A 15,561-nucleotide genomic window follows, 5' to 3' on the forward strand; every position below is an offset into this window, starting at 1 on the left:
ACCAAAACCGCAGCAGCACAGCAGCTTTCCATTCCCAGCTTCATCTCCAAAAAAAACTTCCACAGACCCTAGAATCTTCTTTGGAGTCCAAACTCACTGGCCACAGGATCTACATTCCTACATCCACCCTAAAAAGCTCACCATTCTCAATGCCAGCAAACATCATTGTCCAGATGGCCAATACCAAGGCTTTTCTACCATACACTTCTGATTTGTGGTCTCCATGAAAACCTTAGTCAAATGTGGCTTCCCATCCCTTGCCATTCTTAATTTAGATGGCAAGCTTTCTAGATTAAAGAATGAGCAATCAATATTGCTGGACTGGTTACACACTGACACTCTTTATACTTTGGCTACATAATTACAGTACCCCATTACCTACTTATGACTAACAGCACCTTCTCTAGACTACACTCCCAGCTCACCTCCCTTTCCCAGCTGTACAGCATTCCTCAGTATCTGGGCCTTGACATCAAAAACACAGACATCATACCCACCTGAAGCATTGTGAAGCTCAACTGCCTCACTATAGTGGCACAGCAAGCCTGAGCATCTGTATGACACATGTATACACACTGAACTGCCCTATGAGTCTATCTCCTGAACACTGTGACCACAGCAAAGTGCCAGCACATGCTCCAGCACCATCTATTATTGTGTTTACCAAACACTGAAAGTCATAAGAAGCTATCAATTTGCTGGTGTGAGAAAAATATCCATTTTGTTTTAAAGGTTGAAATGACAGGTTTAATGCTGGTTTTATGAAGCCATAGTACAAAGCCTTGCCAGGCAAACTACTTTTAAAAGGCATCGAAAGGCAGACATAATGATGCACAGCTGTAACCCCAAGACTTGGAAAGTATGGTTATGCTGGCTACATGGCAAGTTAGAGGCCAGCCCGGGCTACAGAAGTACCTGTCTTAAAACAAAAAACCTAGCAATCAAGTTAGATTATGACAGACACCAGGGGGTCCTAAATTAACAGAATACAGAGGTTTAGGTTTCTTTCCAGGGCCAACATCTTGCTTTTATTTCAGCAAGACAGCGCAACAGCCCTATTACAGATTCTCTCATTCTCTCCCATCTCCCCTTTTTAAATTTTTTTTGGGGGGGGGCTCCAAACACCCAAAAACATTTCAGAGGGAAAACTTTTTAAACTTTTTAAAAAAAAGATTTATTTATTATGTATACAGTACTCTGCCTACATGTACACCTGCAGGCCAGAAGAGAGCATCAGGTCACACTATAGATGGTTGTGAGCCACATGTGGTTGCTGGGAACTGAACTCAGGATCTCTGGAAGAGCAGTCTCAGTGCAGGTGTATATGCAGGCAGAGCACTGTATACATTAAAAAAAAAAAAAAAAAAAAAAAAAGAGCAGCCAGTGCTCTTAACCTAAACTGGTATTTCTGAAAAACAAAGAAAGGCATATACTATGGAATGCATCACACTTCACAAAATGTACACTTTTATATACTAATCTGTCTTCATAAAGTCAAAAGTCCTCAAAGTCTTAACACAAGATAAGCAAATAATTAGTGTTAAATCAGCCTGCAGAGATGGGTCAGGTTTGCCACCCACCAAGCCTGAGTTTGATTATTGGATCTTATATGGTAAGAGAAAAAAAAAAAAAAAAAAAAACAAAAACAGACTCCCAGAAATTGTCCTCTGACCTCCATATCCAGCACATATGCACGTATGCGCATGCACATAAAGAACTTCTAAAGCAGAGTAACTTGGTTCACAGGCTGACCCAGCCTACAGGAGTACTGACTTGCAGCAACTTAGGGCCATGTCAAAGGGGCAAAGTGAGTGAGGCTAGACACTGGACAAAGCGCATCACTACTCCTAGTATCCTAAGAGCACATGGAAATAATTTAAACCCCTCAGGGGAGATGATTCAAGATTCCCAGATGAGCTGGAGATGCAGCTCAGTAGCAAACCACTGCCCAGCAAGCAGAATGCTTGGGTCCATTCTTAAAAGAGTTACTAGTCAACATTCATTAATCTTTTAAATTTCTGAGCTGTTTAAAACAAAAGAGATAATTGCTATGAGTTCGATACCAGCCTTCAATACACTATAAAACCATGCCTGTCTTAAACACTAGGTAGCTCCCTGCCCCTAACTATAAGGGGTAGAGGGTATCTGATCCTAAACACACACCAGAAGTCTTTACCTTATGTTTAAACTAGTTTATACTTAACTTCTATTAATTTAATATATATGGTCTTTCTTCATCTTTTAGCCTTTATTACAAAATTTAACTAAACCAGGTTGGTGGCTCTTCTATAATCTCAGCACACTGGAGACTGAAGCCATGGAGTCAGAATATTAACGCCAGCCTCAAGACAGGAGTACCTCTCTCAGAAAAACACAAAGCAAACCACAGGAAGTCAGATGTAGTAGTACACACCCGCAGGACCCTGAAGGAGTGAGATTGCAGTCAGGTTGGGCTACACAGTGAGACTGTCCTAAACAACCCAGGCATGCATCAGGCCTGGCTTTGACTGCAGGACTGAATAAATGGAGTGGTGACTGATCAATCAGATACACAGCAAGTTCCAGGCCAGCTGGAGACTTGTCTTTAAAAGAAACAGGAGGCACCCTCCCAAGTGCTGCGAGAGGCAGATATTGAAGTAATACAGCTGCACACAAAGATCCACAGCCAGCAACCTTTGCTGCAGGTTTAGAAAGATAACAAGGCCTTGACTTTAACTATGACACAACAGATGTTCTGTTTGAAAGAAAACTAAGGCCAGGCATGGTGGCACACCCCTTTAATCCCAGCACTCAGGAGGCAGAGGCAGGCAGATCGCTGTGAGTTCGAGGACAGCCTGGTCTACAAAGCGAATCTAGGACAGCCAAGGCAGCAGAGAGAAACCCTGTCTCGAAAAACCAAAAAACAAAGAAATAACAAAATCCTTAAGAAAACAATCCCCTCACATAACAGTTGACAATGTTTACGGGGGGGGGGGGGGAGGAGATATGATGTGTGCCTCTGTGCTCTCCCACTTTCCACCTTATTTCCTGGAGACAAAGAGTCTCACTAAACTTGAAGCTAGCCTGGATAGGCCACACCTGCTTGGGTCCAAACTGAGGTTCTCAGAGTTGTGCAGCAAGTGCTCTCACCCACTGAATCATCTCCCCAGTCCTAATAATAAAATACTTTTAATTCTTCATTACATATTGTATGTTGGGGGGGTTGCTTGTGCCATACACATGGAGGTCAGAGGACAATTTGCAGGAGTTAGTTCTCTCCTTTTACCATGTGGAGCCAGGGAATACGTTCAGGTTATCAGGTTTGGCAGCAGGCATCTCTGCCAGCTGAGCCATCTTGTTAATCCGTAACATTTTAAGCAATCAGATATACATTAGATTGGTCACTGCAGGTGTTAAGTTGTACTTTTCTGCATTTCTGTTTGCTTTTGAAATTTCTCATCAGTGTTTAGCACCAATGAAGAGAAACTCTCAGAGCTGGGCGTGGTGGCGCATGTCTTTAATCCTAGCACTGGGGAGGCAGAGGCAGAGGCAGGTGGATCACTGTGAGTGTGAGGCCAGCCTGGTCTATAAAGCATGTCTAGGACAGCCAAGGCTACATAGAGAGACCTTGTCTCTGGGGGGTGGGAGGGAGGAGAGAGGGAGAGAGAACGGGAAAGAAACAAACTTTCAGGAGGGCAGAGCATACCCACTGATTCAATGCAGAGTTCAGGGCTCAGCGCAGGACTTGGCATGAAACAGGTAGCCAGAAATCACAACCCAGGTAATCCCTGCATGTAGTAAATACCTGTAAATACCATGGTAATGAATCTCCTTTGCACACTTTGGCCTATCCTACACAATTTTGGAAGACACGGGATAAAGACATTTCCTTAGTCACACTTGCTTACAATATCTACTGAAATACCTCCAGCAGAAAACAGGTTATCTCAGCAGAGATTTCTAGAGGCCAAACCATCAGGCTTCAGGAAGAAAGGAAAAACAGTTTTTTTCCTTCCTCTAGCAAAAACACTCCTTTGGTAGAAGAGGTACCTCTGCAGCACTTGGAAAAGTCATGAGACTACAAGGGCAGTTTTCCTTTCTTTCTTTTTTTTTTTTTTTTTAAATTTATTTTTGTTTTTCTATATAACAAGAGCCCTGGCTGTCCTGGACTCGCTCTGTAGACCAGGCTGTCCTTGAACCCACAGAGATTCAACTGCCTCTGCCTCCTGAGTGCTGGGATTAAAGGCGTGCACCTCCACACCTGGCAAGGGCAGCTTTTCTTAATCTGGCACTGGCTATCTCTTCATCTTGTTAAGAAGCATTTCTTTCCCCATATTTGAAATTATACCTCCCAAGACCCCAGTGTCTCAAAAGTATCTGCCCCCATTTGACTCTTACCTGTTCCCACTGCAGGAAGGGCAAGGCCACACTATTTGCTTTACACTGGAGGCCCTAGAGATACACTGGAAATCTTGCCTGAATATGCCACAAAGCTACTCTGAAGTAACTAAGTATGACTTAAATAATAAATATCTTTGTACATAAAGCTCAGAGCTAATCTCACCTCACAAAACTGACTTTCCTGGGCACAGGATAGAAGCACACTCAGTTACAAAGGCTGACAGAACAAACAACATAGAAAAAGGAATTTAAGGCTGCGCAGCAAGCATCAAAAGGTAAAATTCACAAAGCTAGCTTCTGTAGTCTTCACACTACAAAAATACAATGCTCCTTCTGTTACTGTAAAATTCAATAGGAAACCAAAAGCAGCTCAGCGTCCTCTACGGCAGGCAGGGGAGATGTGAGTGCTCCATGAGAACAAGCCTGCACTCCGCCAACTCCATCTTCAAATGCCTAAAAGTCCAATCCAAGACTCTACTATTTCCCCATCAAAACAGGGCTCCCAGCCTGAGATCAGTAACAAGTCTTCCAGCTGTGTTTTAAGAAGCCTCCACCCGAGACCACTAACAGGGAGTCCCAGGAAAAGGCTGCGGGTAGAAGAGGAAGTCCCTGTGGTTCTGAAGCAAACTGACATCAGCTTCAATTCTTAATGCCTAAAATGCACTTTATCTTTCTTGTTGTAGTGCTGGCTGGTCTTTAGCTTCCTGCTTCTACCTCCCAAGTGCTAGAAAACAGACATAAGGCAGCACACCCACTTACACTTCCTTTCAAACAAACAAAAAACATTGCCCTCATCGGCTAGTGGTCCCAACAGCCATACTACCTCCTTTTCAAAACAGGTCACCTGGGCCTGGATCCAAGCACCAAAAGCATTCACCTATCTAGCTACTTCACAAAGAGAGTAAGTAGCCCTTAGACCTTCACAGATTTAAACTACTTTCTTAAAATTCTAACTTATTTATATATATTGGTGTTTTCCCCTCTTGTCTGTGCATCCCTTGTAGAGGCCAAAAGAGGGTATTGGAACCCTGGGACTGGAATTATAGACCATAAGGAGCCACCCTGAATACTAGGACTCAAACCTAGGACCTCTGCAAAAGCACCCAATGCTCTTAACCACTGAGCCATCTCTCCCGCCCCTAAATTACTCTCTTGCCCAGAGTTTTTCTTTCAAAACAAAAATTTTACGTACTGGCCATTTTTGTAAATATTAAGACAATACAAACTCCTATTCAGGCCTTATACTACACAGCATAAAGATAGCTAGAAGGGACTTAGTACATGCTCACCAACAAGAGACAATGGGGTCGGGGGTGATGGTGGTGGTGGGGGGGGAGGGGAAAGAGACTGATTTTAAAGTCTGAGATCCAGAAACAGCTGAAATTATAGGTGTGTACTGCCACACCTATCTTAGTTGGGACATTTTAAGATTCAGGCACAAAGTTAGACTAAAGTAATGAACTACCTCATCCCTAAGAAATGCATCTCTGCATAAGTATTATTTATTGCCCACCGGTAAATTCTATATTCTCAACTATACCAATCCAAACGGCCAGCTCATAAGCCATAATGGCATGATTTCTGCGAAGACCCCTCAAGATTTGCATCTTCCCCAGAATTGTGAAGGTTATTAATCCAGAAAATAATAAAACTGGCTACTATTTTCACCAGTTACTTGATATTAATTTTGAAAAACAGTTTAGTAGGATTTAAAGCTAATACATCAAAAATTAAGTTATGAGATTGTAAAACAATATTGGCCATCCAGGGAAAGAAAGACCCACAACTGAGTTTTACAGCCATTTACTTTAAAACAAAGGCATTAAAATAATGCAGCTGACAAGTGAACCATTCCTATTTAATTCTGAACTATAGCCTAAATCTATTACTGTCCTCTTTTCTCTGAATCCCACTGTTCATCTAAACGGTATTTATCTAATTATAAATAAATAAAAACTAAGACCGAGCCAGGTTGAAATCTATCTGAATTTAAGTCCAAGCTACCATCACCAAGCTACCAACAGGGCATTAATTTGCAATACAGGCTGTACACTCCTATGCCAAAAATTCTGAACACTCCGAAATCCATTTCTTTTCGAGCTTTACGCCACGCTTTGGACTTCCAGACTAGGGATGTTCATCTGCCAAACCTACAAATATTCCACAAATTGAACCGATTGTGAACCCAGGCGTTTCTTGTTAAGTCATACTCAGCCTGTTGCACTGCTGTGAATGGAGTTAAGACTCATCAGGAGCTCAAAGAGCCCCTGGTGTGTAGTAAGCAGAGCTTAGTCACCGAGAGGAGGCAGCTACTATGACAGGAAGGCGGCAGTAAGTTAAAAGCATGTAACTTTTAGGACCAAGAACTTCAACTTGGGCCTTTTTTGGCTGGGAAACCGTATATGCAGGAAGATACCGCAGAAATTCCTCCAAGAGGCAGCAAAGAGTTGGGAGAAAGCTCAGGCTGACGTGCCCCAAGAATACTCCTGGGAAGAGAGGTCCTGCTGGCGACCCTGAACCCGTTAGGAGCCCACGGGTCTGAAAGCTCAGTGTGTGTGTCACTAAGCTGGCTCCGCCTCCACCGCACGCTCGGAGAGTGAGGTCGAGCCAGGGCGCTGTGCGGAGACCATGCAAAGCCCGGAAGGGCGAGGCGGCGGCCCCGTAGACCCCTTCCTTCCCAGGCGCGGCTTAAAGACAAGGCGCACCGGGGCCCATCTCGCTAAGGAGGCCTTGCCCCCTCCGAGAACCGCCTGCGAGGCTTCGCGTGCGCTCTTAGGCGGCGGGAACAAAGCGCGCTGACCTTCAGCCGGGGGCGGGGCGGCGCGGAGGAGGGACGGGCCCGCCATCCGCCGCCACCCGCCACCCGGACCGCTGACCGGGCCACCGCCTGCCTCTGCCGGCCGCCATGACGCGTCGGCCCGCCCGCGCCGCCCACTCCCGCCTCCGCTTCCTCCGCCCCAGTCCCTGTCCAGCCGCCCGCCGCGCCGTTACCCGCCGGCACCGCACCTCGCGCCTCCTGCGGCAGTGGCGCCCGTGCTAAGCTCGCTCCGGGGCTGCGCCGCCGTGGCCGCCAACAAGACCACCGGCCATTGGCCGCGTCGCCAGTCTCCGCCCTCTGCGAGTAAAACGGGCTGCGAATCAACAGTAGAGCTGTAAATCAACTGCGTCCAGGCGCTGGGAGAGGCGGCATCCAATCGGAATCCGTTGAGGTGCACGGCATCGAGCTCAAGCCCGCGAGCTCTATGTAAATAGAGTAGTGACGCATATGGCGGCGCATGCGCAGTTCCGTGCCTCTTTAAAGGGGCTGCTAGGGGCGAATGGAGAGCTTTCTTGTTTCTTGAACCTCCTGCAATCTCTAGGATATGTGCCTCCGGCCCCTGTCGGCAGCGCTCTCCCCAGATTACTTGCAACCCCGGGCCTGGAGAAAGCACCATCTACTTTGGGCCCTTAGTCTACAGTGTCTGCCTGGCCTGGGGCTACCCTGCTGATAGAAAACTTCAACACACCTGTAACTGGCTGGTTTTGTGCGTCAACTTGACACAAACTTGAGTTTCCTGAAAGGAGGGAGCCTTAATAGGGAAAATTCCTCCGTAAGATCCAGGTGTAAGGCATTTTCTTAATTAGTGGTCAACAGGGGAGAGCCCAGCTCATAGTAGGTACTGTCAGGACTGATGGCCCTGTCTTGTGTAAGAAAACAGATTGAACAAGCCAGAAAGCAGCACCCCTCCAAGACCTATGCATCAGCTCTAAGGTCCAGCCCTGCTGGAGTTCCTGTCTTGACCTCCCCCAAAGACAGGCTATGATCTGGAAGTGTAAGCAGAATAAACCCATTCTTCTCCAAACTTGCTTTTTGGTCATGGTGCTTTCGTAGAAGCAATAGAAACCCTGAGACAACACCTGATAGATAAAGTGCCTGCAGATAATGTGTGTTACCCTAACAAAGTCCATGGAAAAGCTAAGTGTGGTGGGCATCAGTCCCAGCACTTGTGAGGTAAGAGGCACAGGTGAGAGGATGAGCAGTTTTGTCACTTTCAACTATGTAGCAAGCTGAGGGCCAACCTGAACAACATGAGACAATACTCAAAGTGATTACTGGAGGCCAGAAAGTTTATAGCACTGTTTTCCTGGATTACCTCTCTCCTTAAATTAAAACAATGTACTATATAGTTTTATTTACAAAATTAAGAAAAGTAAATAAGGTCATATGGTTTTTTTTTTACTTAATTTTTATTTGGGGGAGTGAGATATGGTTAAAGCAGAGAAGCATAGAAAATAGTTTGGCAGCCAGGGCCTCCATTAGGTTTGGGCTGTGCACACACTCCTCTTCTAATAATGCCCCACACACTTCAATCTTAAAAAAGAAAAAAAAAAAAAAAAGACTATGGCAGGTCTCTGGGTTCAAGGCTAGCCTGGTGGGCCTGTCACAAAGTATTTCTGATCTGTACTATTACTTCCCTTTTGCTACTTCACAATCTGTGTGTACCTTTATTTCAATTCCTTGAATGAAGTGCTCAGACTCAAACAACTGGTAACAAGTTTAATAAAGATAATTCATTATTTATTATTTTTGAGACAAGGTCTCACTATGTAGCCCTGGCTGTCCTGGAACTCACTATATATATCAGACAGGCCGTGAACTCACAAAGATCTGCCTGCTTCCGCCTCCTAGGTACTGGGATTAGAGGTGTGCATCACTATACCTAGATTAATAAAACTATTTGAATATAGGCTGAAGCTTCCGGGTTAAGAGAGGTACTCAGAGCAGGGCAGTGGAGGCCCATGCCTTTAATTCCAGCAGTTGGGAGGCAGAGGCAGGTGAATCTCTGTGAGTTCAAAGCCTGTCTGTCTTATCTACATAGTGAGTTCCAGGACAATAAGGGCTACATTGTGAGACCCTGGCTCAAAAATAATAAACAATAAAATATCTTTATTTCAGGAAGGCCAGAGTTTGTTACACAAAGAAACCCTGTCTCAAAAAAGAAAAAGAAAAAAAAAATAGGACTGGTCCTCAGAAGCTGTGTGTGTGCTTGGGAGGGGGTCCCTAACCATGACACTATTTAAATTGTAAAACTTACTAAAAAGTTTAAATTTAACTGTTTGTTAATTTTAGTGTAGTTTTGCCTGCCCTGGAACTTTCTCTGTAGAGCAGAAGCCGGCCTTGAACTCAGAGATCCCACCTGTCTCTGCCTACCAAGTGCTGGGATCAAAAGCATGTGTCACCATCTCTCAGCTTAAACTTAGTATTTAACTGTTGCTGTAAATGACATCCTCTCAGCAATCTTAGCCACAGGGTCACCTCAACAGCAGCCCTTAAAGTAGGTCCGCAGCCTGCCCTCATGTCGTGAATATGGACTGTCTTTCATCCAAGACTGTTTCTCTTGCTCAATGCCTGCATTTAAATCCAAAGCATGCACCGTTTCTCTCTGCTTAATAAGCTTGCTAACTCTGCTTCACTATGACTTGTCCTGAAATTCTTTATTACACCACAGTCGAGGATCCAGTTTTACAGAGTGGAGTTATCTGAGGAGGAAGGAAATTCATCCGACTACTGGTAGCAGTGCTGAGCTATGTCTCTTTACTGCTGCTGACAAGGGTAGCAGAGAGGTATTCTCTCTATACAGCCTGGGGCTGGAGTAAGGAGTGGGATACCAGCCCAGCCTCTCCATGTCCCTTTATTTAAAAAAAAAAAAAAAATCCAATTTGAATAGCATTAAGGTTCCCAGGCAGGGATGAATAAATTGTTTTCATTTCTTAGAACTGAGATGACTCTGGTTAAGGGCACTGGCTGCCCCTCCAGAGGACCTGGGTTTAGTTGCCAGCACAACTCCCTGCATGGCAGCTCATAACTGTTTGTAACTCCAGTTCCAAAATATCTGACACTCTCACACAGATATACATGCAGGCAAAGCACCAATGCACACGAAATAAAAATAAATAATAAATAATTAATTAGTCCTTTTGTCTGGTGAAGGTTGCTTTGGAAACAATTTCAGTCTGGTATTTTTAGCAAATGACTCCTGCTCTGTACTGTTTATAACAGGAAAAAGTTTAAAACCACCTGGAGGCTCCAGATGGAGGAGTTGACAAGTGTTGTTGTCTTCTGTAGTTTTTCACCTGGCAAACACAATTTAGAGAAAGGGTTCAAATTAACTCACAATACAAGGTATACTCAGTCTGTCATGATGGGGAAGTCAAGGTGACAGGAGCTTGAACCAGTTGGGCACATTAAGTCTACAGTCACAAACAGCAGTGCTGGTGTTGAGTCCACTTTCCATTTCATACAGTCCAGGACTCAACCACTCACCCCAGGGAATGGTCCTACCCACAATTAAGAGGGGTCTTCCCATGTCAATTATCCTAATGCATCTCCCAAGTGATTCCAGGTTCTTGCATTGGCAAGGCTGCCCATGACAGCTGGTCACAAACTTCAACAGTATGCAGATTGTGTCCCACTCAGTAAGCTCTGCTATTCATGGGGCATTCCTCTTCCTTCACCACCAGGCTTTGCTTTTTGGGGGGCTAAGTGGGGGGGGGTGTAGAGAAGCAAGCACAGAAAAAAGAAACTAGAAGAGGGGCTAGAGAGGTGCCTCAGTGGTTAAAAGCCCTGTCTACTCTTCCAAAGGACCCAGGTTCAATTCCCAGCATCCACATGGTAGCTCACGACTGTAACTTCAGTTCCAGGGATTCTGACACTTTCATACCAATGCAAATAGAATAAAATTAAATAAATAGTTTTAAAAATAGAAACTAGAAGGGACTCCAGGGTTTTCAAATTAAACTCACATCTAACTTATAGTCTCAAGCCTACTTTCTGTCATGGCATCTACCCCACCTGGGGCTTAGTGTGGGTGGCATCAAGGTGGGAGCCCAATAGGAGCCGGGCATGGTGGTTGCATGCCTTTAATACCAGCCCTCAGGAGGCAGAAGCAGGAGAATCGCTGTGAGTTCGAGGCCAGCCGGGTCTACAAAGTGAGTTCAGGCTACACAGAGAAACCCTGCCTCGAAAAACCAAAAAACAAAACAAATGAAAGAAAGAAAGAAAAAGAAAAGAATGCTGTACTGCATGGGGCTGGAGAGATGGCTCAGCAGTTAAGAACACTGGCTGCATGCACCCTATGAGCATATACATGGGGAGGAGGTCCTCCTCAGTCACAGTCATAGGGGAGGGGAGTAAGGGGAAAATGGGAGGGAGGGAGGATACAAGGGATGTAATATGAATAAACTAGATTTTAAAAATGGAAAAAAGAAATAAACACAATAATTTTCTTTAAACAAACAAAACAAAACAAAAAACAACAACAAACAAACCACTGGCTGCTCTTCCAGAGGTCCTGAGTTCAATTCCCAGCAACGACATGATAGCTCACAACCATCTGTAATAGAATCTGAATCCCTCTTCTGAAGTGACAGAGCACTCATATACATAAATAAATCTTAAAAAAAAAAAAAAAAAAAAAAAAAAAAAAGACTGTGCAGGCCAGCCTCTCTAGTCTAGGATAGCTAGGGCTACACAGAGAAATCCTGTCTTGAAAAACAAAATAAAAAAGGAAAAAAAGCTGTACTGCTTTCCTGAATTGCTACAACCACGTAGCTCAAGGTGGGTGGCTCACTATCTAGAAGTGCACTTTGAAGACAAGACCGAAATGAGCACGTGGCTCCGGCAGGGTTTGCGGTAGGGCTTCTCTCCTTGAATCCTGCACCCACAGTATTATTTGCCATACTGTGATCCCAACTGCTGCCTGCACATGCCCTTCCAAATCCTAGGCCCACCCTCATCATTTCATCCTGATAGGATTACACCTCTGGGGCCATCTCCAGATGTTCTGTAGTTATCCCAGATGTCTGGTTATGCAGATGCTATCAAGGGGCTCTCACTGGCTCCTGTCCACCATCACTGGTACAATGGTCTGTTAGGAAATTAAGTCACAGGCTAGGTATGGTGGTGGCTCGTGCCGGAAATCCTGTATCTCAGGAGGCCCAGGCAAGAGAATCGCCACAAGTTCCAGGCAAGCTGAGGCTACACGGTGAGTCCCGGCCCCGCTTCAGCTACAGGGTGAGGATCTGCCAGGGAACAAATTAACACAATTAGATAGCAATTTCCCTTGCCTATAGGAAGACTGTTTAGCTCCTTCTTAGTGGCCTGGAACTTAACAAAGATCCTAAAGGTGTGTGCCACCATGCATGGCTTTGAGCAGGTTCTTTACTCTTTACAGTGTTTTGTTAGTGGACACGGTGATTGTACGTAAGTTAGGGTGGAAAGTGACCTTTCTATGTATGTTCACTGTGGAGCAATCTGAACAACACATCTGCTGCCCCAGACATGTTTGGGGAACACCCGACAATCCTCTCTACTAGCTATTTTGAATATTTTTATTTTTAGTCGTAGGCGTGTGCCTGTGTGAGGGTTTGCGCACCTGTGTGCCGATGCCCATGGAGGTCAGAAACGTTGGATCCCCCGGAGCTAGAGCTAACAGGTTGTGAGCCACCTGAAGTGGGCGCTGGGTACTAACCCAGGTCCTCTGGAGGAACAAAGTATGCTCTTAGCTGCTGAGCCATCTCTCCAGTCCTACTAGCTATGCTGAAATACTGGTTTTCCCCAGCCTCAAGTTACGCTACTGAGTTGTTTTCCACACACTAGCTGGCCCTTTGCAATACTGCTTCTGAGATCTGCTTGTTAAATAAAACACTAGTTCACACTTCTTTTTCTGCTACAGAGAGCAGGGGTGGCGAATGGTTGTCTGTCTGTTTCCTGTGGCTGCTGTGAGGAAGTATCACAGACAAGGAGCTTGCAGTACCAGAAACTCATTCTCACGGCTGTGTAGAACCAGGTTTGGGGGCAGGATCTGGCACTCCCTGGAAGCCTCTTCTCTGTATTCCTGCATCTTATTTCTCTGAATGTATGAGTGCCTGTGTCTCCTTCCAGCAATACCAGTTGTAACAGACTTACCACCCCACACACATGCACTTTCCCCACAATCTTGCATGGCCAGAGTATGAGGTCAGTGCTGAAGGCAGACACTGGCAGTAAGCTTAGTTACTGTATCATGTTCTGTATCACATTGCACAGGCAGGGCTGCCCTGTCACTGCCACCTCTGCAGCTTGGATTTGAAAATATCACTTGGGAAATCAGACATGTGGGACCTTTAAAATGTTGCTACTTTCTTCCTTAGCATAATGCCCTGGAGACCAAGCTGGCAGCTTTGTGTCACTAGGTTGTCCCTTGTTCCTTTGTGGGCAGTCTACTGATGCAGGAGAGAGAGAGAGCATTTAAGGCCCAAGATGCCCTGCTGCCCCAGTCTGCCAGCTTGCCTATCCATACTGCCTGGAGGAACCATGTTGGTGGCTCCGTCCTGCTCTGTCCCACTCACAGCGCACTGCTGTTCTTTTCCTTCTTGGGTTTCACCTCTTAACACGAGAGTCTTGGCTGCTGCCACCAACGCTCCATTTGCTTTGCCTCAGATTACAGCTGGGGCGCAGCTCAGGGGTCTTACCTGTGTGTGTAATAACTGTAGATGCCAACAGCAAAGCTGCTGAGGCCCGTTCATCCCGCAGCTTAGATACATGGTGAACTACTTCTTAGAGGCTGACTGACGTGCGGTTTTGTAGCCTCCCCAGCTCCCACCCTCTCTGGGAACCTGTTTCATCTCATGGTAACATGGATGGGTAGACCTGAAATGCTTCTAAATGGAAGCCAATGGAGGGATTATGCTGTCCTGTGAGGCTCCGTCCCAGAAAGCCATCCAGTGCCTTCTCTCTCAGGAAGTGCACCCATGGAGAGACATCTCCCAGGCTAGAGATACAGCTGTATGCCCTGGGAGACCACAGTGATACAAGGTGCACACCTCAGATGATTCCCATCTGATTATGACTGTTCGAGAGACCTTGCATGGCTTCCTGCAGTCTCATGTTATTACACTCCACAACACATGCCTATGGTACCCCAGGCTGGCACAGGTATCTCCAGGACAGTTCTCAACAAAGTCTGTCACAGGGACAGAGTGGCAGTGTGTTTACAGTAGACACCAGCACACTTGCCACATGGGCTCTATGGCATCTGGAATCCACGCCTGGCCCTGGTCTCTCTGGAGCCAGCCTTTACAGGTACCAGGGAGCTTCTAGCTGTTCAGGCACGTTCAGCGTGAGTGCTGGTTCTTAGCAGGGTGAGCAAACAGGCAGGGGCAGATGGAGAGGAAGCACACTTAAGGTTGGACCTAGAGATCCCCTATCTTACAAGCCAGCAGTGCTGACCTGGGCTTGCTGTCACAACAGTAGTTCCAGGCAGCTTGCCAGAGCCCCACCCCCACATGGCAACTGTCCTGCTGCCACTCTGTCAGTTGCTCTGGGAAACCTGCAGTGTGTGTTAATTGGAGCCAGAGAGCCAACTGAGCGGCTTTTGTCTGGGGCTCAGGGAGATCCCCTAGGCTGAGTCTGCCTTTTTCCTACTCCAATACCACAAAATGTGCCAACACAGCAGAGATTAGCCCAACGCGCCAATGTGAGGGAAATTCCTCAGGCAGGCTGGCTGAAGGGCTCAAGTGACTAGGAGGCCTAAGTTGCAAGCTGCTGACCAGGCGCCCGTAGGCCAGCTCTCCGAGTGCTGAGAGGGCAGACCAAGCCTCACTGTTCATTAGAATTTATTATGAGTGTCCCGGAGCCGCTACCACTCAGCCTGATTCAGGTGTGAGGACAGCTGTAAACATGATCAGGGCACATGGCCTGAGCAGGTGTGGTGTCAGTCCATGGCAGCCAGGTTGGCAGCTGCACCCTACGGGGCTGCTGCGGCATCACTGGAGGCTGCCGTTCTGCACCATCTGCAGATACTCTTTGTACAGTTTCTCCTGGGCTTCAAAGAGCTTCTTCAGCTTCTTGGCCTGCCCCTTGCTCAGCTCTTTGCCTTCAGTGTCGTGGGTAGGCAGACCCTGCAAGAACCACACAAACACCATCATTTCCTCTGCCTTCCGTCCTCATCACTGCTGACAGGAAACCCTTGGCTATATTTGTTTATCTGGTATGTTTCTGACATAGGGAATAGACACCAAGATAGAAGCTGTCTGTGTGGTGGTGGCACAGGCCTTCAATCCTCGCATTCTGGAGGCAAAGGCAGATCTCTGAGTTTGAGGCCAGCTTGGTCTACAGAGCTAATTTCAGGACAGCCAGGGCTCTAAAGAGAAACCCTGTGT

The 15,561-nt window shown here is 46.2% G+C and overlaps 1 protein-coding gene across 1 annotated transcript in view; it reads right to left on the bottom strand.

Annotated features, from left to right (window-relative positions):
• Window positions 1-13,991: 13,991 nt before the first annotated feature.
• The window catches only part of Cars1 (cysteinyl-tRNA synthetase 1), a 54,686-nt gene continuing 53,116 nt past the window's right edge, over window positions 13,992-15,561 (bottom strand). The window contains exon 23 of the mRNA XM_051145726.1: window positions 13,992-15,300. Within this exon, the coding sequence (XP_051001683.1) occupies window positions 15,166-15,300 (135 nt within the window). The 3' untranslated portion in view covers window positions 13,992-15,165. The remainder of the gene's footprint in view (window positions 15,301-15,561) is intronic.

Source organism: Acomys russatus, chromosome 5 (genome assembly GCF_903995435.1).
Source record: "Acomys russatus chromosome 5, mAcoRus1.1, whole genome shotgun sequence".
Lineage (NCBI taxonomy): Eukaryota > Metazoa > Chordata > Mammalia > Rodentia > Muridae > Acomys > Acomys russatus.